This window comes from Cucurbitaria berberidis, assembly GCF_010015615.1.
Source record: "Cucurbitaria berberidis CBS 394.84 unplaced genomic scaffold K460scaffold_1, whole genome shotgun sequence".
Classification (NCBI taxonomy): domain Eukaryota; kingdom Fungi; phylum Ascomycota; class Dothideomycetes; order Pleosporales; family Cucurbitariaceae; genus Cucurbitaria; species Cucurbitaria berberidis.
Genome location: NW_024468935.1, coordinates 1,218,187 through 1,240,271, shown reverse-complemented (window position 1 = coordinate 1,240,271; position 22,085 = coordinate 1,218,187). Strand labels below are relative to the sequence as shown.

Here is a 22,085-nt window from a genome sequence, read left to right as displayed (position 1 = left end):
TTGACGGCTACTCTTGCGTCATCTTATAAGTAGACGCATTTGCCCGCACTGCAGCATTGATGCGCAGAACATTAGTTTGTAGCCTACGTGCTCTATCCCCACGTCTCTCTCTCTCTGCCCCTCCTTCTACAGGTCCCACCATCCTCCCACGAACCCCCACCAGAATAACCGTGGCGTCTGCGCGCCTGTCGAACCTCTCGTCCCACTTCTCAACATCGCGCCCCACCATGGCTTCCAACACAAAGGAATGTGACTACCTTGTGATCGGTATTGGTAGCGGAGGTATCGCCTCGGGGCGACGAGCTGCCAAACATGGCGCCAAGGTCATTGCCGTCGAATCCAAACGATACGGCGGTACCTGCGTGAATGTCGGCTGTGTTCCAAAAAAGGTGACCTGGAACGCGGCAGCCATTGCGGAAACATTCAAACATGCCAAAGCATACGGTTTCCAGGTCAGCGAACAACCGGCATTCGACTGGCCGTACTTCAAAAAGAAGCGGGATGCCTACGTGAAGCGACTGAACGGCATCTACGAGAACAACCTCAACAAGGATGAAATCGAGCATCTCAAGGGACGCGCCAAGTTTGTCGCAAAGGACGAGGTTGAGGTCGCGCTTGAGGGTGGAGGTACTCAGCGCATCAAGGCGAAGCACATTCTCATCGCTACGGGTGGACGGCCAAAGCTGCCCAGTATCCCCGGAGAGGAGCTCTGCATCTCTAGCGATGGCTTCTTCGACCTCGAGAAGCAACCGAAGAGCATTGCAACCAGCGGTGCAGGGTATATTGGCGTCGAGATGACGGGCATGCTCCACGCCCTCGGCACGAAGACGCATTTCTTCATCCGCGGCGACAAGCTCTTACGATCCTTCGACCCCATGATCCAAGACGCCGTCACCAAGGAGTACGAGCATCAAGGCGTCAATCTCTACAAGGGCTCACAGATCACCAAAGTGGAGGACATTGGTAACGGACTCAAACGTGTCACCTACCAGGAAACCAAGACAAAGAGGGAATCAACCATCGAAGTCGAGGAAGTCCTCTTTGCCACTGGTCGCGTACCCGAAATCGAAGACCTAAAGATCAAAGACTTTGGCATCAAGCTTAATGACAAGAACCACATCGTGACCGACGATTACCAAAACACCTCGCTCCCCAACATCTACGCCATTGGCGACGTCTGCGACCGCGGCTTCGAACTCACACCCGTGGCCATCGCTGCCGGCCGAAAGCTCTCCGACCGCCTCTTTGGAGGCAAGCCCGATGCACACCTCGAGTACCACAACATCCCCAGTGTTGTCTTTGCACATCCCGAGATTGGCTCCATCGGCCTGACGGAGCCTGAAGCTCGTGAGAAGTACGGCGACAAGGTGAAGGTCTACAAGGCGGAATTCACTGGCATGTACTTTGCTATGATGGAACCTGAGGAGAAGCAGGTGACTGCCTACAAGATCGTTGTCGTTGGTGAGGAAGAGAAGGTTGTAGGGCTACATATCTTGGGTCAGGCAAGTGGCGAGATTCTACAGGGTTTCGGCGTGGCGATCAAGATGGGTGCCACGAAGAAGGATTTCGACAACTGTGTGGTATGTGCTCTCTTCCTATTCCCATTCTGAATTTCATTCCGTGGTTGCAGACGCAGTATGCAGGAGGTGGGGAGATCTGGCAGTCGTTTCTAAGGAACGCGGCCCTGGACTTGCGGGGAAAGAAATCTAGCATAGATGATTCAAGAGACCATGCTAACACGTGCTACCCTGCAGGCTATCCACCCAGTATCGGCTGAGGAACTGGTAAGTACCCATCATGCTCGATCAGGTCTAGCAACGATACTAATGCATGACAGGTCACCATGACTTAAAGGACCATGCTGACAACCCCCTCCTTCGCGCACACCGTTCCAGATAGACTAGAAGACACTAGAATACTCGCGAATAGATTACAAGAACTCCAAGGAACAAAGCAAAACTTCAGCACTATGCATTGCCGCCGCTATCCGTTAGCCTGCCTACTATATAGTATTATGCATAGGTGCATCGGCGTACACTGCCGGCATAACAAACATGGTCTGATCCTGACCAGACTGCAGCTGAAGCTTGTTTCCCCACACTCGCTTCCCAAGTGTGCCTTGTGACAGTGCTCCTGCATCTGGCATGCAAGTAATATCGGATTTACGCCCATCCTGCGTTTCACCACGCCTAGTCTAGGTAGTCAACGCCACTCTAGTATACTAGCCTTACACTCGGACTCTTGCATCATGTCTTGTCTCCGTTCATGTAGTATCGCGCGAGGACAATTTTCCCTTTCTTAATGCTAGTTGAATCCTAGGTTCCCCTTATTCCCGCTAATAATTCATTTGCTTCCCAAAGGATGTTTCATCACTGGCACGCTAGAATACATACACTGCACTACACTAGACGTACACGTTTTCCAGCCCAAGTGGCGCCTGTCCCGGCGATCGATCGGCTAGAACGCCCCCCCTTCTCCGTGCCCCTTCGAGCAGATTACCATCCATCTGTCTAGTATTACGTAGCTCAACCTTGCACAAAGGCCTCTGCTCATTTCCCCCGCAACCCACGCGAGGCCGCGTCCTTCCCGCCCTTGAGGTGATAGTCTTTTGAGGAGAAAGTAGGCAGGCAGTCAGGCAGTCAGCTTTGCACACTTTGGTTGGCTGGTAAACTAGTCCGTTAGTCGTCAAGACAGCGTGGAAGTAGGAGATATAAACAAGTTAAACTTGGCTTCAACTATAGTCGACCAATTGAACTAGACACCGTCAAGCCCGCATGTCTGCGTGGTGCCACACATCACAGGGCGTTTTGTGCCGTCAAGGATTCTCCCTGGTTTGCCGTCAAGTGATGCAGTTCCAACACGTTAAGCTTAACGAAGCTTTTTCGCTCACCAGGGGAGGCAGGCAGGGCATCTCTGTCCCTGCAGCGGAACGTTTAGTCCAAGATACACGGAATGAAATTATCCCGCCAGTCAGGATTTTTCCGTCACCGTTTCTGGCGTCCCTGGCAAGGCGAGAAGAACAAGAACAAAGTGTGGAGAGGACAAAAGGAACCGCGTGAACGACCCCGATCATGCAGGCTTCTGGAAAGATGATCCTACCCCATCCCCGCGACAGCCGTCCTCGTGCTTGCCCTTTTCTGCTGCGGAGGCAAATCCTCCGCATCCTAACTATTGTAGTGTGTAGTGCACAGAAGCCCTGGTTTGCTCCTTCCCCTTCCTTCCCCCGGATTTGCCTTTGTCAAAGTGGGCGGGTGGGTTACACAGCGCCACATGGCGGATGTTAGTGCAACGGGCACAAACCTGGGATGGACCTGGTTCACCTGCAGCAGCCAGATATTTGACCTCGTGCCTGCGGCGAGGTTCTCGAATCTTGCTCCTTGTGGTGCGGAGGGGCTTGTACCGTGCTGCTCTCTCCGGAATCGTGGTTCCTGACTTCAATTAACGATTGTACATCACATGCCAGCGCTGGGTTTCTCGTTTAGAGCTCTGTGTTTTCCTTGTTTCAGAATGAACTGTACAATAATAAATTTTTGGGCACAGACACTCCCATTCCTGGGGCAATGGTGCGAGCGTGCACGGCCGCGGATTCCGGGGTAATAACATGCGAGATATTTGGCTGGGGACAAGGGGTGCTGTCGTGCTTTGCCGGGGGTTTCCACTTGGATGCGAACACGGGCCGTGTTTCTCGATGGAGCATACTCCGCCACTAGCGGCTCCGATGCTGAAATTGGTGTCGCAGCCGCATCATGCGACAGCCCTCAATTTTTGATTCCCCACATGCTTTCCGGACTGAAGGCAAGCTCGTGCAATGGTGGCAAAGTATCCAATCTGGGGACAGTGAAAATAGCTCGTTTGTACCAGAAGCTGGCTTCATAATGCCAGTTGCTGTGGTTTCGTTGGATTAATGTTGAGATAGTATACAAGTTACATCGATGATGATATTGGCGGCCGTGACATTCATTCACGTCCTTCCCTGCAGTAAAGCTGCCTTTTCGTGCGCCTGTCCTGATTTGCGCCGCGCTATTTTCCATTCTCCTGACCATTGGTTTGTCCTGACCATGCCAGTGGTAACCCAGGAGATAGCTCTCAAAGCTATTACAAAATTGTACGTTGAAGTGAAATTGGGGTGTGGAGCGATAAGACGTGACGCCGTTTCCAAGAGGTCTAGTCTTGTGAAACTTGGCGTCGAGAGGCAACTCGTAAGAGCTTACCCGCTCTGCCCGCTCAAGAAGAAATCCAGCTCGCTTGGCCCGCCCCGGCTAACCTCATTCTCTGCAAGCTGCTCTAGTAGACTGAGAAATGGATCCTTGCTGTCTGGGTCTGTATGGACTGATCCACCTGACGTGCTTCCTGCCCCAGGGGTTGGTTGCTGGTCATACGGAGTAGGCATAGTGAGCATTGGATCGAAATGCATCTGAGAAGGGTCGTGATTCGGATTGTTGATATTCCCTGCTCGGGGCACGGGTGAGGGCGCTAGGCTTGCGAATTGGGGCAGTGGCGAGAAGGAGAAGTTCGGCGAAAATGGGAGGGCCAGGCCGTTGCCATTGGCGTTGGGGGGGTTTAGTGAGCTATTCTGTAGTGGTGGTGTAAATGGACGTATGGAGGAGTTGTTGGGTGGATTGGATTTGGTGTCACGAGGACTTGGGTTTGAATCAGCAGTGCCGGCGTCAGAGCGTCTGTGTACGAGGGGCGGGCGTGTAGTAGATGTAGGTGTCGGTGGAGGAGGCGCAGCCTGTAATTGTGGTGTTGCTTTCGTAGTCGTCGTTGCCCTTCGTCTCTTGTTCGGGTGTCCATTCGAATACTGCTGCGCATGTTGTGATGGGAGCGGTTGCTTTTGGTAGCTTTGAGTGTTCCCAATCACTCCGCTAGTCATGTACATGTTGTTACGCTGTTCGATATTGTATGTTGCGATACTAGCAGATGGTCAGTTCACCTGCGTTTACTCCACCGGCGATGTTTCTTACCCCTCTTGGATCGAATCCACTGCAATATCGAGGAACGTGACATGCGATCCATCGAACACCTGCACGGGGTATCTATCGAAAAAGTCCTCTAGCTGGAAGACTGGCGCGTAGCGCATTGGGTTACTTGCCAACGACTGCACAAGCTCGGTATGGCACCCATAGATGGTCTGCAGTGTGTCTCGTTGATGTTGTGCGCCGGCCCAGATGTAACGTAGCTCGGAGAGCTGCTGCATCTCTCGAGACAGAAATTCGGCACTAACTGAAAACACTTCACCTTCGCGTCCAGGATAGTGTGCTCCATGTACATGGATGGTACCGGCTGTGCACACGCAGTACCCAACGAAGGCCGGCCAGTCAATAATCGAGGAAGCTCGTCCTATCTCGACTAGCTCAGCGATTGCATTAGCGTGAAGGAAGCACAGATTTGTCGCTTCAATCTGCCAGGGTTGATGTTGTGATGTTCCGGATAGTTCAGCCAAGTCTACGGGTAGAAATGGCCGATATATAAGGCAGTGTATAAGGTGGTAGATCAGCTTGCTGAGAACCAATATCGTGCTGTCCGGCTGGCCGAATAGTGCATCAATCGAGGTAAAAGTGTCCTGCGTCTCTGAAGCCCATATGTCGAGCTCCTGGCGAATCTTGGACAGGTTCGATAATGAGTGCCAAGGAAAGTGTGAATCACCCTTGACACCTCCGGCGGCGAGGTAGCGATTTGTTATGCCCAGGATTCTTGCTATGCCGATCAGCATACCCATGCTTCCTTGCCCGCCCTTTCCAGTACCGCCCATGTACTGTAAATTGCTTCCGTTCGGAAAATAATCCCCTTCCAGCAGCAAGGCGCCCGGGTGAAGCTGCCAGCTGGGAAGACGCAGGACAATCGATTCATCCGCTATTAATGATGGCCGCTTAGAGCCGGTGGCTGCAAATCGATCCATGAGGTAGCAGGACCAGAACAGCCGTCGTCGGCCTTCTCGCTCGGCGGATGTAACCTTGACGCCGGTCGGCAGTTCGCGATGGAGATCAAGTGCAAAAGCCATGCTAATAGCCGAAGCTTGATGGAACGGTTAGCGCTGTGTAACTACCCAAAAAAGGTTTGTAGTGACGTCGTACTTAGCAACATGAAAGTCTTCTTGCCGACGCCCAGTTGAAAATTGGCTTGCGCAAGTAGCATGAGTGTTTGTAAGGTTTCGATAGAGGGCTCATCAATGTCCAACTCTAGCCGGGCGCGGCGGGCGTACTCCTGACCGATTCGCACCGCAGAAGAGTAGCCTCCAAAATGGGGTGCATATCTGGATAGGCAAGGTTAAACGGGTCTATGATGCACAAGGGGAGGTGCGAGGCATACCTGGCACTCACGGCATAAAGAGCGTAGGCTAAGTGCGCAGGAAGCTGATTGGCTTGCGACCGCTGCCTAGTGGTAGTTTCGTCCAGGATGTAGTATGGCTTTCCATGTATTCTGGCAAAGTAGGTATCCAGAAGTAGGTCAGGAGCCAGGGTTGGTGTTTGTGTGCTGATTGCTGTTAGCAATGTGTCTGTTTTGGGCAGGAAGACGGGGGCTCGTCTCTAGGTACCTTGGCTCAATGGGAGACATCAACTGATTCGCATGCGTTGTGGCATGGATCTGGAGTGGGGAAACCTCATGTGGAGAGCGTGACTGTGACGTTGGGGCATCGGTTGTTGCTTTGGTGTCGTTGGTTGCATCTTGGGCTGAGGAGGGGTCGGCTTCTGCCGGGTCATCGCTCTTGCCCTCGGAGACCAGGCGCTTTTCGAGGCCGTCGACACGCTTCAGTAGGGCTTCGAGGACATCGGTCTTGGGGCCTCTCTTCTTGGGTACGGCATCTGCAGCTGGACATCAGCTCACGAACTGCGTGCAGGCGGCCAAGCGGCGCTCAAAACAGTGGAGCATACCGTAAACACAAGGGCAATTGAACACCTGACAGGCTTCACAGGTCGGGCGTGTGCGGTTGCATTTGATCTGGGACAGCGTGTCAGTGGGGACAGCAAGGCAAAGAGGAGGGGGCCAGAAGATATACCTTTCGCTTGCGGCAGCTCTTGCAATTCATGGCCTCTCGAGGCTCGTTGGAGACACGGCGGGCCGGCAGGCGGTCGATGCCGATCTGGGGTCTCGACATTGCGGCGGCCAGAGACTGCGAGACGTCGGTGGACATAGCGAAGAAGCTATATGGCAGCAGACAAGAAGCATCGTCTGGCTGCAGGTGACGGGTTGATGACGGTTTGGGCGCGAACAGAACAAGATGGTAGGGCAGAGGAAAGCAAGTGACACCAGATGCACGGCGTGCGATCCAAGTCCAAATTAAGGCCTCTTCCAGTGGGGACCGGCAGGGGGGTTCGGACAGTAAGGCTTGATGAGCGGGAGGGCGCGCCCAGGCCGATACGATTCAGTTGGTGCGTCGACTAGGGGGAGGGTGAGTGAGCGCTGGGTTGGCAGAACGGCTGGGGCACACCGCGTGATGGCTTTCTCTCGGGACATCTGGCTGCGGCGGTGCAGAACAACCGTTGGACCGAGTCGACGATTGGGACTCGATGGCCTGTCTGCATGCCAGGGGCGGCGGCGAGTGCGGAGAGGAGGGCAGCAAAGCATGACTCTCCAGACGTCTCTCTTCGACAGGTGGTGGGAGAGACTAGGCAGGGAATATCAGCTGCACCAACGTCGACTCCACGACAGCGCACCGTGCCTCGGTTCCTCCTTACCCATGCCCTTGACGGGCCTTGACGCTGCAAATTTGGCCTTAGATTGCGCCCGTCTCACGCAGCACCCTCGTCGCGGCATAGTGCGCCCTAGTAGCGCCGGATCACATCTTCTCTCGTTCTGGGAAATCTGGGGTAGGCCAGCTGAGCCAATCGAGACTGCGGGCCCGCCACCATGTCGTGCTGTTGGGTGGTGCAGCATGCCGCGAGCGCACCCACACACACCGACATAGTTGTACACACACACACACACACACACACAAACACATGCCCTTGCACCCGGTTTACCTCGCCCACGAGGCCCCGTCATCTCGAGCCACCCGCCATCCCTGGAGGCGCGCCAGCGTGCTTGTGGGAGCGATGCGCGGTAAATAAGGGGGCTGACTGGCTGGCTGGTTCACGTGTGGATGGTTTCCTCAGAACCACAGTACTTGAATTGAGGACTATGCCCTATGCCGCCAGGTGTCCCAGTCACATCTCCACCCCGCTTAAAATTTCACAGTCGCAAAAGCAAAGCGGCGTCATTTGTCTCATGTAGACTGCCTTTGATTACTGATGATGGCAACGATACTAATAATGATGATGATGATGATGCTGCTGCTGCTGCTCCTACTGCTAAAAGAGTCCTCGCCCAGATGCTAATCGCACAAAATCGTAGCACACGTTTTGGCCGACAAGCTGCCGAATCGTCTCTACTGTGGTCCAGGCTGAGACGTCAGCGATACCGTATGCAGTCCATCCCGCCGAAATAGCAACCGTCAGTGGGTCGACTTTACGAGGCCCACTGGCCAAGTCCACAAACACCTTTCCGGCGGGCTTTCCTGCCGCAACCCCATGCCCCTTGGTGTTCCCATTCCTCCCGTCAACCCTGTAGTGCTTTAGCAGAGGCACCACGAGAAGCGACTTCTCTGCAGGAAGAGCCGAGATGATCACAAATGGCTGTTCGAGTCGCTTAACGTCCTCGACAGATCGTACGGGCGACACATCCGTCGACAGCGGTCCATGGGCCCTAAAGCCTATTGTATATATAGGTCCAATCCCTAGATTCTTCAGCGCGAAGATGGAAGCCGATGCATCCGCCTCGTTGCTTGCAAGCAACAATGCCGCTTGGCCACTGTATGCTGATGGCACAAAGTCGCGCGTTAGCGTGGCCCGAATGCCTTTCCATCTTGCATTGTCCCCGATGAAAGATGCGTTGCTAGTTCCTGCGCGCACTAGCACAGTGTCGACTTGTCCGATAGCACGCGCAGCGTTGGACAGCGAAGGCAAGTACGACGCTGACGCCGCCAGCGGTGGGTTGATATACGCTCCGCCAAAGTTCGGTCGATGAAGTATGTTCTCAATCGAGGCCTTTGGCGCTCTCTCGGCAAATCCGAAAGAATGCGGCAGGCTCAGCTCATTGAAGCACTTCTCGAAAAACATGGCCTGCGACGTCGATCGAAAACTGCCAATGCCATAGATGTCTTGTTTCGGCATTTGGCCCATGGTATGTAGCGCTGCATTGATCTCGGCTGCACTAAGTTGGCCAGGGGCGGCAATCATGGGCAGGAGCGGGTGTGTGATGGGCGTGAATATCTTGTTCATGGTTCTAGACAGCTGGCCCATAGGTCCCATGTTCAGTCCAGAAAAGGGAGGGTGCGGATACTTTGCTTGGATAGTCGACCGGAAGTACTCCAGTTCGTAATTGGCTTGCATCGAGTTGACCATGGCATACATCTTGACAATGTCCCCATACACCGCTCCTCGTTCGAAGAGCGTTTGTGTTTCAGGCGTTGTCCACTTGAATGTCCCTGAGAAGTCGTGGAACGCAGAGATAATTTTACTGCAACCCTTGTTCTCGGCCAATTTCCGTCTAATGTCCTCGGGCAGCCACAGTTCCACATCAATGTACTCGCAACCCCATTGTATCGCACGCGCCAGATATCTGTAGAAAAGACCCGGGTCATCCATAGGGAACCGGCCATTCTCCTTTGTACACCTGGTCGTGTATATTATTGGCAGCTCTGTGCGCTGGCGCAAAACCATGAGTTGCTCTCCAACATACTTCAAGCTTGGGGTATTGCTGACAGTCCCGTCTGGTAGCGGTTCTTGTAGCAGATCGACCCGTATCTCTATTGCATCTGCGCCTACGGACAGGATATCGAGGTTTGGGAGTGCGGCATGTACGTCGGGGAAGGTAGTGGAGATGAGCGTGGTGCGCGCCTTCTTTGTCAGGTCGCGATGAGGGCTGATTTGTCCCAGGATGAAGGACAGGAATCGCGACACGTCTCGGCGGAAGAAGGGCGCTCGCGTGTAGAGGTACTCGTAGTCGCATCGGTCAGTGATGGCCTCATTCATTTCGTGTCCGCCGTCCACCCGGTGTGTGTTGATCAGTAGCCTCGAACGGTCCCAGCTGTCCAGTTGCGCACCAACAAGCGCATTGCTCAACCCATAGATGGTAGACTGAGGTCCTGCCTTTGCCTCCTCGACCGATGCTGTCGATTCCCACTTCTGGCCTAGGACATCCGCGAAGATGCCGACAATGTCCTCCTCGCCGTCGTTGTGCAGAATCAGCAGCGCCGGTCTTGCGCCACTGGGTATCTCTTGGACGTCGATGAGCGTGCCGTCCTTGAGGTGGGACGTGGTCACGCTCCCGGCTTCCACCATGGTTGCCATGAGAGGCCGGGGGTTGTAATGGGGTTTTGCGCTGTTGGACCGCGTGCTGTTAACCGTAGGTGTTGAAGCCGTTGATGCGATGCTGGATCTCGGCGAGGACGCGACGGGCGGTATTCAACTGACAGTCTCCTACGGCCGTCTCTACCATCTCCGTAACGTCGAGAGGGATCCAGCTAGTGGGGCTGCGTGTGGATGAATACAGGCTTCTCAAACAGCAGATAAATCGAGTTTCATCTGCAGGGTAGAGTATAGAACCAGGTGAACGTCTAATCGCGGTGCGTTTGAAGTTTGATAGTGAGATAGCACCACAAGCTAACCAGATGGAACCACCAAGCCTCCGTGAAACCCGCGTGTTTGTCTGCTCTAGAGCCGTCCTATGGCTGGACAGTGAATATGCCGTTGGAAATAGCACTACGCGTCGCATGTTCGGGGCAAGTTGAGTGATGCGGGCCAGGGGGGGACCCGTGGTAGGCCCGCCGATAGCTGGGGTTTGGATTTATCCGTCGGCAACTCACTCGGTCGCTAGGACGTGCAATTTCGCACCAATCACCTCATTCGTCATCACGCAAAGTAATCGTGTGCCAAGTGTACCGCAAAGTTTGCCATCGACCGCCGTGGAAGATTGCTGACGGATCGCTAGGGTAGAGGGATGCGGGATACGAGCTGAGTGCGGGGATTGGTGGAGATTGGTGGAGCTTGGTCTCGGAGTGGGTGGCCGCAGTGACATGCTCGCGAGTACCGAGCCTGAAGCGACATCGAAGGCGGCATCCTCGAGGTCGAGACTCCAGAATATCGAGTAACAAACAGCCAGGTACGAGCGTATTTGGCGTCGTGGTGAATATCAGTACTCGATGCGTGTGTACCACTTGCCAAAGGCCGCTCCAGACGGCCAGGCGGCAGCTGGAATGTGCGTGTGGCTTCAGCCCTATCGGCCCACAGCCTTTGCGGCTTCCCTCTTTGGGCGTAACCGACGTCTCAGGAGGAAATGCAGGTGGCGTGCTGCTCCTTCGACTACCCACTCTACCCGACCACGTGCCCACAAGAGCAGGAACAATGATTTTTATCATCTGTGAGTTGACGCGCATGCAGAGATCCTAAGCCTTCTCCAGTATCTAGTCGCGCCCAGATACTGTTCTCATCCCATAGACCAAGACACTGGAGCCTAGTGTTATGAGACAAGACCAATCTTCCTCGAAATGGTGTAATAGACACAGCTTTTCATACACTTATGTAATGTCAAATATTTTGCGACAGATTTCCAATGTCTTGCAGTTCATAGAAGATTGCGGTATCTTTGAAAAGAGAAGACACTCCAAACAGCCTTCGAAAGCCGAATTAAAAGAGCGTTGTCGTTAGGCTGATCTTTGTCCAGTAAAGTACACTCAAATGTCCCCAACCTTGACATTGGTAAGTTGACATACCTCGAGTATGAGGGTGAAAGAACGAAGATCCAGGATCTTACTATTGGTCTGCGCTTGGCTGAGAAGTGCCTGGTACGCTCCACCCAATATGGATGAAGCGAAATGGACAAATTTTGGAACATGACCTGGTCAAGCCGTTCTGTTATGATGTCCTGGATAACCTCGAAAGGAAAACTTTATCAAGCCACTGTTTGCTTTTGCTCGGCCCAAAAGAAGAACCCATGTGAAATGCACGAGCAAATTGTCAATCACCTTTCCATTGGCAATCTGGGAAGCAAAGAATACCTAGGTGATCCAGTAGCCCAGAATGCTCTCAAGGTCAAGATAGTTCTTGATTGACAACAAGATCTAGAAAAACAGGCCAAATTGCATGGGTACCGCTCATGTTCTACTTCGTAAGCGTGGGATCTGATGGAAACTTTACACTTGTCATATCCAGTCCTCAACAAGGGAGACTAAAACCATATATGTAAGTTCTCTAGCACAACAAAGTGCAGTTAAACGGCTGACTCATGATCAGCTGTTTCGGTTGCTCTGGTCCGGTGACTGTCAATCAGACAAAGGCACTCCAGCTTCTCCATCGTATAGACATCATCGCTTTATGGGGTCAATTCCAACATAACCCATTTGCTGGGGCATCCGTTCGAATCCTAAGAAAACGAAGTAAAGGCAGGGTCCGTGGCGTTTCTTAAGGTCTAATTTATTGGAGCATCAGGAGACCATCAACACAAAGCATATCTACAACTGGTTCGACAAAACCTATCTTCAAGTGGCAAAGCGCAAGAATAGACACTTCTGAAGCGGAAATCAACAAGCCGCTTACGCAGGGGATACGATTGCTTTCTCTGAAGACTTACTTCATCCCCGAGAGGGATGGATTCATAGGGTCGCTCTGCCGTGAACTTTGCGGTGCTGATCTTTTGGTAATACGAGCCGATACTAGAGGTTCCGTGCTTCCGCCTTTGGTGTTTCTGTCTCCTCAGCCTGGGACTTGCAGGACTTTGAAAGTAACACAAAGGAAGAAAGAGCAAGACTGCCACATAATGTTGAGACCGACTTCAGGTACAGCAAGGCCCAGACCTCTGTTAGCAAGTGCTTCAACACCACTCATGAATACTGCACCATGCCCGAAATATAATTTTGTGCCATCATTCCATTAACACGAAAGCGGGGGGCTATTGACGAAATGAGCACACAGAACGATTATCAACCTCTTGAGCAGCTCAAAGCGCAAATGAACTGTGGTGCGTGTGTCAAGGGCTAAGAGGATTTGCAAAGCGCCTACGCCCTAGTTGAGCTATTGCTGGTATCACATGGAGGGTGCGGGTTTTATGAAGATTACAAAGCGGACGATTGGATCTGCTACGCCTGTAAACAATCCTGCGATAGTGTTTTCATTTCAAAGTACGACAACACAATCTTTAGAGACGGAATTCTCGCAGCAAGTGACGAGCGCATCCAGCGCACCAGAAGCCTGAATCGCGCCTGGAACAATCACAAGTGACCAGACCCCACCAAGTACGAGATCTGATGTATCGCAAGATCTGCTGCGAGATGGAGATGGAGACGAATCTGCAAAAATTCCGAGACACTGTCGAATGCCTTGAGAGGAATACAAGCCACCAACGCCATACAAGGCCGTCCTGGGGAATGTCCCGCTTCAAGTTACGTAGATAAGGCGAAGTTTTCGTGCTACTGGAGACTCATGATGGGCTTGCACCAGAATGCATGAATTCGACTTGGTTTATGGATCTAACTAGGTTCAATATTATCTTGACATGGGGTATTTGTCCGGTCAGAGCCGTAGTGAGACTGGACTTGCTATTGATAGACAATAATCCCGCAAGCCGTTCACCTGCTGAGAATGATCGCTAGAATAGATCAATTCAGCGAGAGAATCGTGTGACAGTTTCTTCAGCTAATGCGTGCTCCAAGCATACAGCAGATTATAGGTCCTAGTCTTTTCTACTCTTCCACATACGACCATAGGATCTTGAATTCAGCGCTTCCCGTTCGCTCAGCGGTACTTAAGCAGGATACCGGCGGATTAGTAGTTAGGTGGGTGACCACTAGCGAATCCCCGCTGTTGTATGTTTTTTGTTGTCTTTTGTACACCTGGAAGAAAAATCCTTTCGTTTTGCCCATTTCAACTATAGGCTCGCTTAAAGGTCGAAAAACAGCATAGACTGAATCCAAACTAGGGGCGCTAGACGGAAATGCTCCAAGCTGGTAGGTATGTAGGTATAGGCTGAGAGAGTGCTTTGTGTCGAGGTCCATCCACGTGAGACACAAAATAGCCCTATGCAGTGTATGTAGGATAGCAAAGTATAGGCGGTGCAGCGTCGAGGCTGGCTGTGTGTGACAAGATTACGTTTGATAGGTGCTAGTCGCGTCTACCCTACAGGGTACGCGCACAGCAATCAAATGTGATATGAAGTCCTTATACAGGTTACTCGCCCTCATCGCACAAGGTCGGGTGTCTGTCAGGCGTGGCTAAGACCACAATGGGAAAGAATCCGCGTGGTAGTCAGAGCTGACCACATGACCCCGGTGGTCCAAACTATTGATCATAGATTGGCGAGATGGCGAGATCTGAATACGGCCTCAATAAAAGCACGGGTGGCGACTTTGGTTCACGTAGCCGAACAGCGTGGCCTAAATTTAGCGTAAACGTTCCGCCTAGCGTAGGCATACCCAGAAGGGAAGGATTTTGGAAGATTCCTCCAACTTTTCATTTATGGTTTTACGGGTCGACTTCGGACCGAAGCCGTTTCGCTGCTCAACAATAATGTGCTGGAGCAAGGATGGGGTTATTATAAGGTTAGGGTAGGGTTACATGGCAGGATTCGCATAAACCGGCGCCCGTCTTCGGCGGAAAAGCGGCCCCCTACGGCCGAGTCTCTGCCGCCAGTTCTAGATACGGCAACACATGCGCTCTCAGAATATACTCTGATTAGAAATGCTTGCACAGTCAGCGTTGACAAAGTCGATATCACCAAGACCGATTGTTCAGCCGACCGGCAGCGAAGAGACACCGAAAAAGTCGTGTACTTTTTTGCAATTTGAAATGCCTGTACATTAGTATGCTTGTTGAGACTGGGCGAAACTCGTCCGAAGTCCATGGCAAGCGGAAAGGACTGCGTGGCCAACGTTATACGTGAGACCATGGCCCGACACTCTGCTAGACGAGACTGATATCTCCAGCGATAATGGTCAATCGTACTAATAAGAGCCTCGTCATAGGTGCGAAGGTGGGTGTGCAGGACTCGAGTAAAGTGAGGCCCCGTGCCTCAGGCGTCATGATCGGCACCAAGATGCCGGTTCGAGGACATGAAGCGGCAGAGACGTCAGTCCGAATCAAAACCTTATGCAGGGACTACTAAGTCGACGATTGCGGATTGGAGGGCAGATGCGCTAGGGTCATGGCGCCCGCCGGGGTCTCAGCAGTGCGGGTACCATTCCGCCAGCCGTTGGTGATCCATGACTGCATTGCGCTCCCTTGGAGTAGTGATGGGCGGCGTCAATACCCAGCAGGATATTAACGTAGAGAGCAGAGGAAAGGATATGCGGGGAACAAATATATTGCGTCGCAAAAATAGCTAGCACCGTGAAGCAAGTGTGCGTGGTCGTTGTCGCGCAGATGTTTTGGCTGAACTGGAATGGAATGGCATGGCATGGAGAGGAAACGGCCGGTGATGTCATGGGCCGTCACAAGCAAATCATTGTCCTGACCAGGGCGGGAAAGCGCAATCGGGTCGAGCAAGCTGGGCAGCACAGTGGGCGAGCAACTGCAAGGCCATACAAGACTACTCCTTCTAGATTGCCAGCAAAGAGTAGAAGTGTCGGCGCAGCAAAGGCGTGGTGTTGCAAGTGTGGCTGGTGCAGTGTGACGGCGAATGACTTGTCGAGCGGTCGAGATGCTCGGAGGCCGCGGAGGGTTGCATGTCCATCCCGCGCATACGGTAGGGCTGCACTTTTGGCTGCACCGCCACAGACCCTGCGTCTCTGTTCTCCCCACCCTTCAGACCTGCTTGGGAAATTCGATGCGATATCACCTTGGCTTACCATTCACTGTAGGGCTACTAGCATGCGAGCCTCTTGCAGCCGCATGGAATGCTTGCAGCACGTTGCAGCGACAGCCCCCTATCCGCCAGACATTGCGCAGCGACCGTCTCAGATGCAGAGTTTTCCTGTGCTCTGCTGGCTGTACTCGACGACATGTGTGTACCGAATAGGGAGTACAATTCCACTGGCTGCAGCAAAGAATGACTTTGCGCGCTCGAGTCACCGATCGTCTCGCAGCTGGTGTTTACCGTTCCCAGCTCATTGGCGCCCCGAATACATGCCCAGTTTCACCGTTCCAATCCAGGTAGGAGAAGTGCATCTTTTACTTGCCAACACAGTGGGTGCTTGTTCGCCCGGTCCAGCTACCGGATTCAGCTATCCATAGTATGGTCGTAGGGGAGGTGTTGACGGCTACATGGATCCGAGAGGCCCCATAGCTGCGCGCAGTCGAACATGGTGAGCTGAAAGCAACTGGACTTGCAATACATGGAACATGAAAGACGGGACTCCCGTCACGCAGCGGGGCATGTGACCAACGTCGACACTAGCGAGACGTGGGGAGTATACTCCAGACCTCCAGTGCCGGTCGCGTAGACGAGGCTGTACATGGCCCACGCAATCTCAATCAACCGTTGACACGGTCGTATTACCGCAGCCGAACTCTTGGGAGTATGCTATGCCCGTCGTACAGTGCCCGGGAGCTCACCATCTCCGCACGAGTAACCGTCTCGGTTTGGCGGGTCGTACGGTATGCCTGCCATGGTCGTCTGCGTCGTCCTGCCAGACGATTGCTCGTTATTTTGAGAGCCAGTCATGGTGGTCGTCGTCGATGTCGTAGCGGCCCATTTGGCACGTCGGATAGCAGCCGAAATGCACGGTGAAAATTCTGTATGGACCAACTCGTCTGCCGGGACTGCACAGCCCTTCGGTCCTACAAGGGCCGCGGGCACCCGTATGCAGGTGTGGATTGTGTGGATGCAGATCGGCCGGTGCGATTCTTCCAGAATCGTAAGCGGATGCCACTAAGAAACGCCATGCGCTCAGGGTGCGCTCACCCCTGCAGTCCTTGCGTCATAGGCGGTGATATGAAAGAAAGGTCAAATCCGCGCATACTCAGCATCCCCAGGCCGTCTAAAAACTATCGCTCAGCAATTTACAATCATCAAAGTCGCGGCACCCTCAAGAAGACGCCGTTATTCTTACACCCGATACTCCGAGCACATCGGGCCCATACCACGTTAGCATTCCACACCCTTCCACGGCCACACGACCATAGATCACCTCATCAAGTCGTCTTTCACATCGGCGAGCCCCCGGCCAGTCACTCGCTAGTATAAAGATTACTTGCCACCCGCCTTGGTCCCTTACTTTTCCCCTCGACATAATGTTAGCGCTACCCACCAGACGTCAGCACCTTCCGCAACAGCATCATACATCCACCATACCTTCACCACCATCTTCACACCTTTCCTACCAACCCCAACCCCAACACTACGACGCACAGCAGCTCTTTGACCAAAAGCTGCTCCACGACTATCTCGAGTCGCAGCAGCAGTCGTTAGCCACGTCGGCCGTCGGTGCGTCCAACTCGTTCATGACGAGTACATACGACTTTGCGAACCCGTCCATCCGAATTCAGCAGTCGACACCCACGCCACAGCTCTCTCAGAACGGCTTCTCGCAGGCCCCGATGCTATCCGCCAACGCCGCCAACACTGGACTCGAGTCTTGGAATTCGTACGGTAATGTGCAGAGCCAGTCATTGCAGACACCGCACACCCAGAACAGGGGACACCAGCGCGCGTCCTCTTCGTCCTCGGTAGGGTCCAACGCCTCACAGTACCAGGCAGTAGGGCCTTCTGCAAGTTACCAGTACGTCGCTCACCCCGAGTATTTGCCATCGCACTCGACTGCGGTGGTGGCTGTTGACTCACTAGCCATGGCTGACACACTTTCAAGGGCCTTCTCGAACCATCTGCCGACTCCCACCCACACACCGACCCAAGACTCGTTCATGGGTAACAACAACTTCAACAACAACTATACACCCACTTCCTCCACTATGGACCAGACCATGGCCGCACACATGTCGATGAAGCAAGCCCTCATGGACCAGGGTGACGATGTACCAGACTTTGCACACTCTGCAAGGCAGTCAGTATCAAGTTACGGGCATGATTCACCCGCAACGCCGCACACGGCTCAGAGCGACGATATGGACTTTAAGATGCCCGCAAATGGTGAGACCCTCCACAAGGTCGACTCTTGGCTCTTCAATCAGTTCTGTACTTACGACGATGATCTAGAAATGCGACAGCACATTGTTCCCAAGTTTGAAAGAACATATACCGATATTGCTGCCGACAACTTTTACGACCCCAGCACTGTCGCTGCATCATCGATACCACAAACAAAGCCGGCGCAGTCTTCGCTACTATCGCCGTATCGAAGCAACGCCAACGAGAACGTCCAGCGTGCGCTGCAGGCAGCACAGTACGCGCGTTCGCAGTCACCAAGCAGCTCAGCCTCACGAGGTGACTCTCCGTTCCGAAGAGGCTCACCATATCGTCAGCCTAACAGTAGCTTCAACTCACCAATGGTTGGTACTGCTGCTGCGGCACGTGAGCAGAACCGCCAGGCTGATGCGGCTTACGCAATGAAGTCGCAGATGCAGTCTAGCGACGACACTCAACCAAAAACCATCTCGCCCAAGGACGCTCTGTTGGACTACGGCGAGCCTGACGAAGACTCAAAGGTGCCATTGTTTCCAGACGGTGGCGCAAGCGAGTACGACGCCCAATACAACGGTGGCGACCAATATAGAAACGCCACCCAATCCACCTTTGACACAACATCGACACAGGCCTACCGCCGCGACGGTTGGGCAACACCTCAGTTCTCATCAAATTTTCCGACTACGGCCGCTCCATCACTACAACAACAAGCCTCGAACTTCAACTTCGTTGCTCCCTCAGTTCAAAGCAACATTAACAACATACCCTTGGCGTCGACATCACAGTATCGGTCCACGCCTAGCAGTATGCCAGCCGCCGTCGACCAAACACCAGAGTTTCCAGCACACTTGACCTCCATGGAATCAAGCGCTAGCGAAGCTGAGCCACCAAATGGTAGCCAAAACAGCGACCTGTTTCTACGCAAACCGACCTCATCGGCGGCAGATTCGGGTACCTACTCTTGCACATATCATGGCTGCTCACAGCGTTTCGAGACTCCGCAGAAGCTCCAAAAGCACAAGCGTGAGGGCCATCGAAACACCAGTCTCAGCACCGCGATGACATCAGCGGCTATCCTAGAGCGGAACTCGCAGGCGGGCCCTCACAAGTGTGAGCGCATCAACCCGACCACCGGGAAGCCTTGCAACACTATATTTTCACGTCCGTACGATCTGACCCGGCACGAAGACACGATTCATAATGCGCGCAAACAAAAGGTTCGCTGCGCACTGTGTGTCGAGGAAAAGACCTTCTCGCGCAACGATGCACTAACACGCCACATGGTAAGGATACATCACCAAACACGCAAGCACCAGGCGCAGATTTGCTAACATGATCACAGCGCGTTGTGCATCCTGAGGTCGACTTCCCCGGAAAACATCGTAGACGTGGCGGTAACCATGACTGAGCGCACTTGGATGATGCGGGCGCCTCCGTCCGTCCGATTGCCGCGGAGATCGTTACCCGCACATTCCAGAACGGCGGCGAACATTCGGCACTATGCATCTCACCCTCCCTGCGTCGCACAAATTTTCTGCGTCGGCATCTCGGACTGGCAGTTGCTTATTGTTAGAATCGTCTTCTTCTGGTCTATGCAAGAACGAGGGTATGCGGATTACCACGCGTTCCTTCTGCTGCTTATCTCCGTATCCCTTGCATATCCGTTCGCACGAATCTGCAACATTGTATTTCCGATCGGATCCGGCATTGTCACGTTGCATCGCATCCTGTTCTTCGCTGGTCGGAGACACGGTCGGTCTGGCGTTGAGGTTCCGATTTTGCAACTGTACTCTAATTTTCGCGGGTCTATTCCGGGGCCATTGTAATTTTCGAATAACGGGTTGGGCATGAACTTAGCGATCTACAAGCGGGCGTACGATAAGATGATTTTGACGAAAGAGAAGGTTTTTCTGGATGTTTGTATGTGTACCAAAAGCGATCATGACGACTAGACGGTACAGCTGGCCAATGAGCCTGGGTTTCTTGGAATCAAATTACAAGATTTTGTCTATTTGTTGATAATATCAGCTCGTGTTGAGCATTTTCTAATATCATAATATCTCGAGTTTTCCATCTTGTCGCTCGAATACGATCTGTACAATGGTCATGTCATGTAGATAGGATAATGTTGGAAAACATGAACAGCATAATATCAGACGTAGAATATGGCTCAGAGTGTACCAAGTCGCATAACTTGACGGTTCACCATGTTTCTTACACACTAAGCTTGTCAGCACCTAAAGATGTTAGTGCTCAGATGTCGCTGAAAACAACTCTGTGCTCGTGCATGTGCAAAGCAGAACTACTCGGGGTCTAGGCTCGGTGCCGGCTGTTCCGCCGTGGGACTAATCGGCAGCCCAGAATGTTGGTGGGGTACAAAGCTGCATAGCACAGCCCAGATTGTAAGTTCTAGAGCCTCAAGAACATGGGCTAATGGGCTAGAGTGACATCTCAAAAGCCTATTCTTCAAGACAGGCGCATGCCAAATACCGAGGCTCGGGCATAGCGATGTGTAACAGCAGCTAGTGGGAGAGGCGAGTATCACAAGACCGAGACATGAGGATGAAGCCAGCGTGGATTCATCAGAGAAAAGGTGGAACTGGCAACTGCCGATACGAAGGGGTTGCCGACCCGAAGCGGCGCCGAATCTTGGTTCGACAGGATACGGTAATGGGGTAGCTTCGATCGCAATGCCGTCATGCAGGGCTGAGAACATCGGATAGGTTGTTATCGATACCAACGGCTGTGTCTGTAGTTGTAATCACTGACACAAGTCTGACGGAGGGACCCGCTGTTGACAAATCTGGCAGCAGCACAGCGCGGGTCTCATCCGTGTCCAAGCAGACTCGTTGTTTTATCGGCGTCTACTTGTACAGTTCACCTTTTCTCATGGGGGTTTGGCTTTGCTTGCTCAGTGACGTTACGCCAAAGTTATCGTGTTCCCAGATTGGAAACTTGGCAAAGTGTCGTGCGGGTGGGGACCAGACGTCAGTAGTCGCGAGTAAGGGAGAGGGTAATCCAGGATTCTCCCCATCCTTCCGTCATACCCCATCATGCGACCTGCTTCTTTGCGACTAAAAAAGCTCCACAAACCAAAAAATCAACTCGCCAAAGACGTGTATCGCAATGCTACCCCCCTCGGCGCGGAGATCCTCTTCCTCTTTGGCCATCCTGCTTCCTGATTGACCCACATCAACCTCACTAGATATTTCTTCAAGGCTAAATCGCGACTTTAGGCGCGGGAATTTCGCAGCTGTGAAGTCACCCAAAACACAACATCATGTTGTTCTCTTGTCAGGCTCTGCCGATCATGATGCGTTGCTCGTCTACAGCCGCCGTGTAATTGGTCGGTGCGACGCGAGCTCCTGCCTCGTGGCCGATCGCCGCGGGGCGATTATATCACTTTGGTCTGATATCGAGATTGGATGGTTGTCGAGTGTTGGAAACTGATGTAGTTGGGCTGTTGGCTGTTGCGCTGACCGTAGAACGACGTCGGCACCCTGTTTATTGAGTTTGGTGCTGACTGCCCTGCGCAACGTCTGAAGCGTGAATATGGCGTGTGGCTGGTGAGATCGCTGTCGAATTGAGCATGGGAAAGGGCTTCGTCTGCAGGACAGAAACTAGAGTCAGATTGGCACCTAGGCTCTGCGAACATGCCTGAGTTCTAGGTGGCTGATTGTAGCCTGTGCACCGCTGCTAGTCGTTACGGCTTCTTAGTTGCTTCAAGTTTCCGAAGAGTAACAGCAAGGTGTTCTTTCAATGAGTCAACATGCTTTCGATGTGTATAGCCTTGTTTGGTTTGGTGATATTCTGGGTATCAGAAAGCATACTTTACAGTGGGAAGCATTCTACTAATGTTAAGAGCTATTGCCATTACTAGCTCTACGTGTGCCCCCATGTTCAGTGGTAGCAATCATGGCATCCGCATGAAATTGTAGCAACTCCGCGAGCTAGAATACTTGTGTCATACTCATGAAGAACCACATCATGCGGAAGAGCTATAAGATGGACTCACGCAAAATACTTTTCAAGGTCGC

General features: G+C 52.8%; 9 protein-coding genes across 9 annotated transcripts; 4 read left to right on the top strand and 5 right to left on the bottom strand.

Moving 5' to 3' along the window:
• Positions 1 to 227: 227 nt before the first annotated feature.
• K460DRAFT_400123 (uncharacterized protein) lies at positions 228 to 1,852 on the top strand (the record flags this gene model as incomplete). Its single annotated transcript, XM_040936294.1, has 3 exons — positions 228 to 1,580; positions 1,755 to 1,784; positions 1,838 to 1,852. 3 exons carry the CDS (start codon positions 228 to 230, stop codon positions 1,850 to 1,852), a joined length of 1,398 nt encoding a protein of 465 aa, XP_040792599.1.
• Positions 1,853 to 4,207: 2,355 nt separating this feature from the next.
• On the bottom strand, positions 4,208 to 7,593 carry K460DRAFT_411816 (uncharacterized protein; the record flags this gene model as incomplete). Its single annotated transcript, XM_040937496.1, has 7 exons — positions 6,998 to 7,593; positions 6,873 to 6,939; positions 6,536 to 6,803; positions 6,310 to 6,474; positions 6,075 to 6,253; positions 4,965 to 6,015; positions 4,208 to 4,913 (listed from the first exon to the last, which is right to left on the bottom strand). The coding sequence occupies exons 1-7, from the start codon at positions 7,130 to 7,132 to the stop codon at positions 4,208 to 4,210; spliced, it is 2,571 nt and encodes an 856-aa protein (XP_040792598.1). The 5' UTR covers positions 7,133 to 7,593.
• Positions 7,594 to 8,288: 695 nt separating this feature from the next.
• Positions 8,289 to 10,319, bottom strand: K460DRAFT_400121 (aldolase; the record flags this gene model as incomplete). The annotated part of the gene is made up of 1 exon (XM_040936293.1): positions 8,289 to 10,319. One exon carries the CDS (start codon positions 10,317 to 10,319, stop codon positions 8,289 to 8,291), a length of 2,031 nt encoding a protein of 676 aa, XP_040792597.1.
• Positions 10,320 to 10,879: 560 nt separating this feature from the next.
• On the bottom strand, positions 10,880 to 11,413 carry K460DRAFT_350142 (uncharacterized protein; the record flags this gene model as incomplete). Its single annotated transcript, XM_040931479.1, has 1 exon — positions 10,880 to 11,413. One exon carries the CDS (start codon positions 11,411 to 11,413, stop codon positions 10,880 to 10,882), a length of 534 nt encoding a protein of 177 aa, XP_040792596.1.
• Positions 11,414 to 13,454: 2,041 nt separating this feature from the next.
• Positions 13,455 to 14,179, bottom strand: K460DRAFT_9624 (uncharacterized protein). The gene has a single exon (XM_040938839.1). The coding sequence runs from the start codon at positions 14,024 to 14,026 to the stop codon at positions 13,715 to 13,717; it is 312 nt and encodes a 103-aa protein (XP_040792595.1). The 5' UTR covers positions 14,027 to 14,179; the 3' UTR covers positions 13,455 to 13,714.
• A 1,738-nt stretch (positions 14,180 to 15,917) lies between these two features.
• Positions 15,918 to 16,337, top strand: K460DRAFT_360897 (uncharacterized protein). Its single transcript, XM_040932359.1, has one exon. The coding sequence runs from the start codon at positions 15,927 to 15,929 to the stop codon at positions 16,197 to 16,199; it is 273 nt and encodes a 90-aa protein (XP_040792594.1). The 5' UTR covers positions 15,918 to 15,926; the 3' UTR covers positions 16,200 to 16,337.
• Positions 16,338 to 17,198: 861 nt separating this feature from the next.
• K460DRAFT_400120 (uncharacterized protein) lies at positions 17,199 to 19,456 on the top strand (the record flags this gene model as incomplete). The annotated part of the gene is made up of 2 exons (XM_040936292.1): positions 17,199 to 19,331; positions 19,391 to 19,456. The coding sequence occupies 2 exons, from the start codon at positions 17,199 to 17,201 to the stop codon at positions 19,454 to 19,456; spliced, it is 2,199 nt and encodes a 732-aa protein (XP_040792593.1).
• K460DRAFT_360895 (uncharacterized protein) lies at positions 19,393 to 20,286 on the top strand. The gene has a single exon (XM_040932358.1). It carries the CDS (start codon positions 19,449 to 19,451, stop codon positions 19,872 to 19,874), a length of 426 nt encoding a protein of 141 aa, XP_040792592.1. The 5' UTR covers positions 19,393 to 19,448; the 3' UTR covers positions 19,875 to 20,286.
• Positions 20,287 to 21,168: 882 nt separating this feature from the next.
• K460DRAFT_360894 (uncharacterized protein) lies at positions 21,169 to 21,818 on the bottom strand. The gene has a single exon (XM_040932357.1). It carries the CDS (start codon positions 21,701 to 21,703, stop codon positions 21,443 to 21,445), a length of 261 nt encoding a protein of 86 aa, XP_040792591.1. The 5' UTR covers positions 21,704 to 21,818; the 3' UTR covers positions 21,169 to 21,442.
• Positions 21,819 to 22,085: the final 267 nt, after the last annotated feature.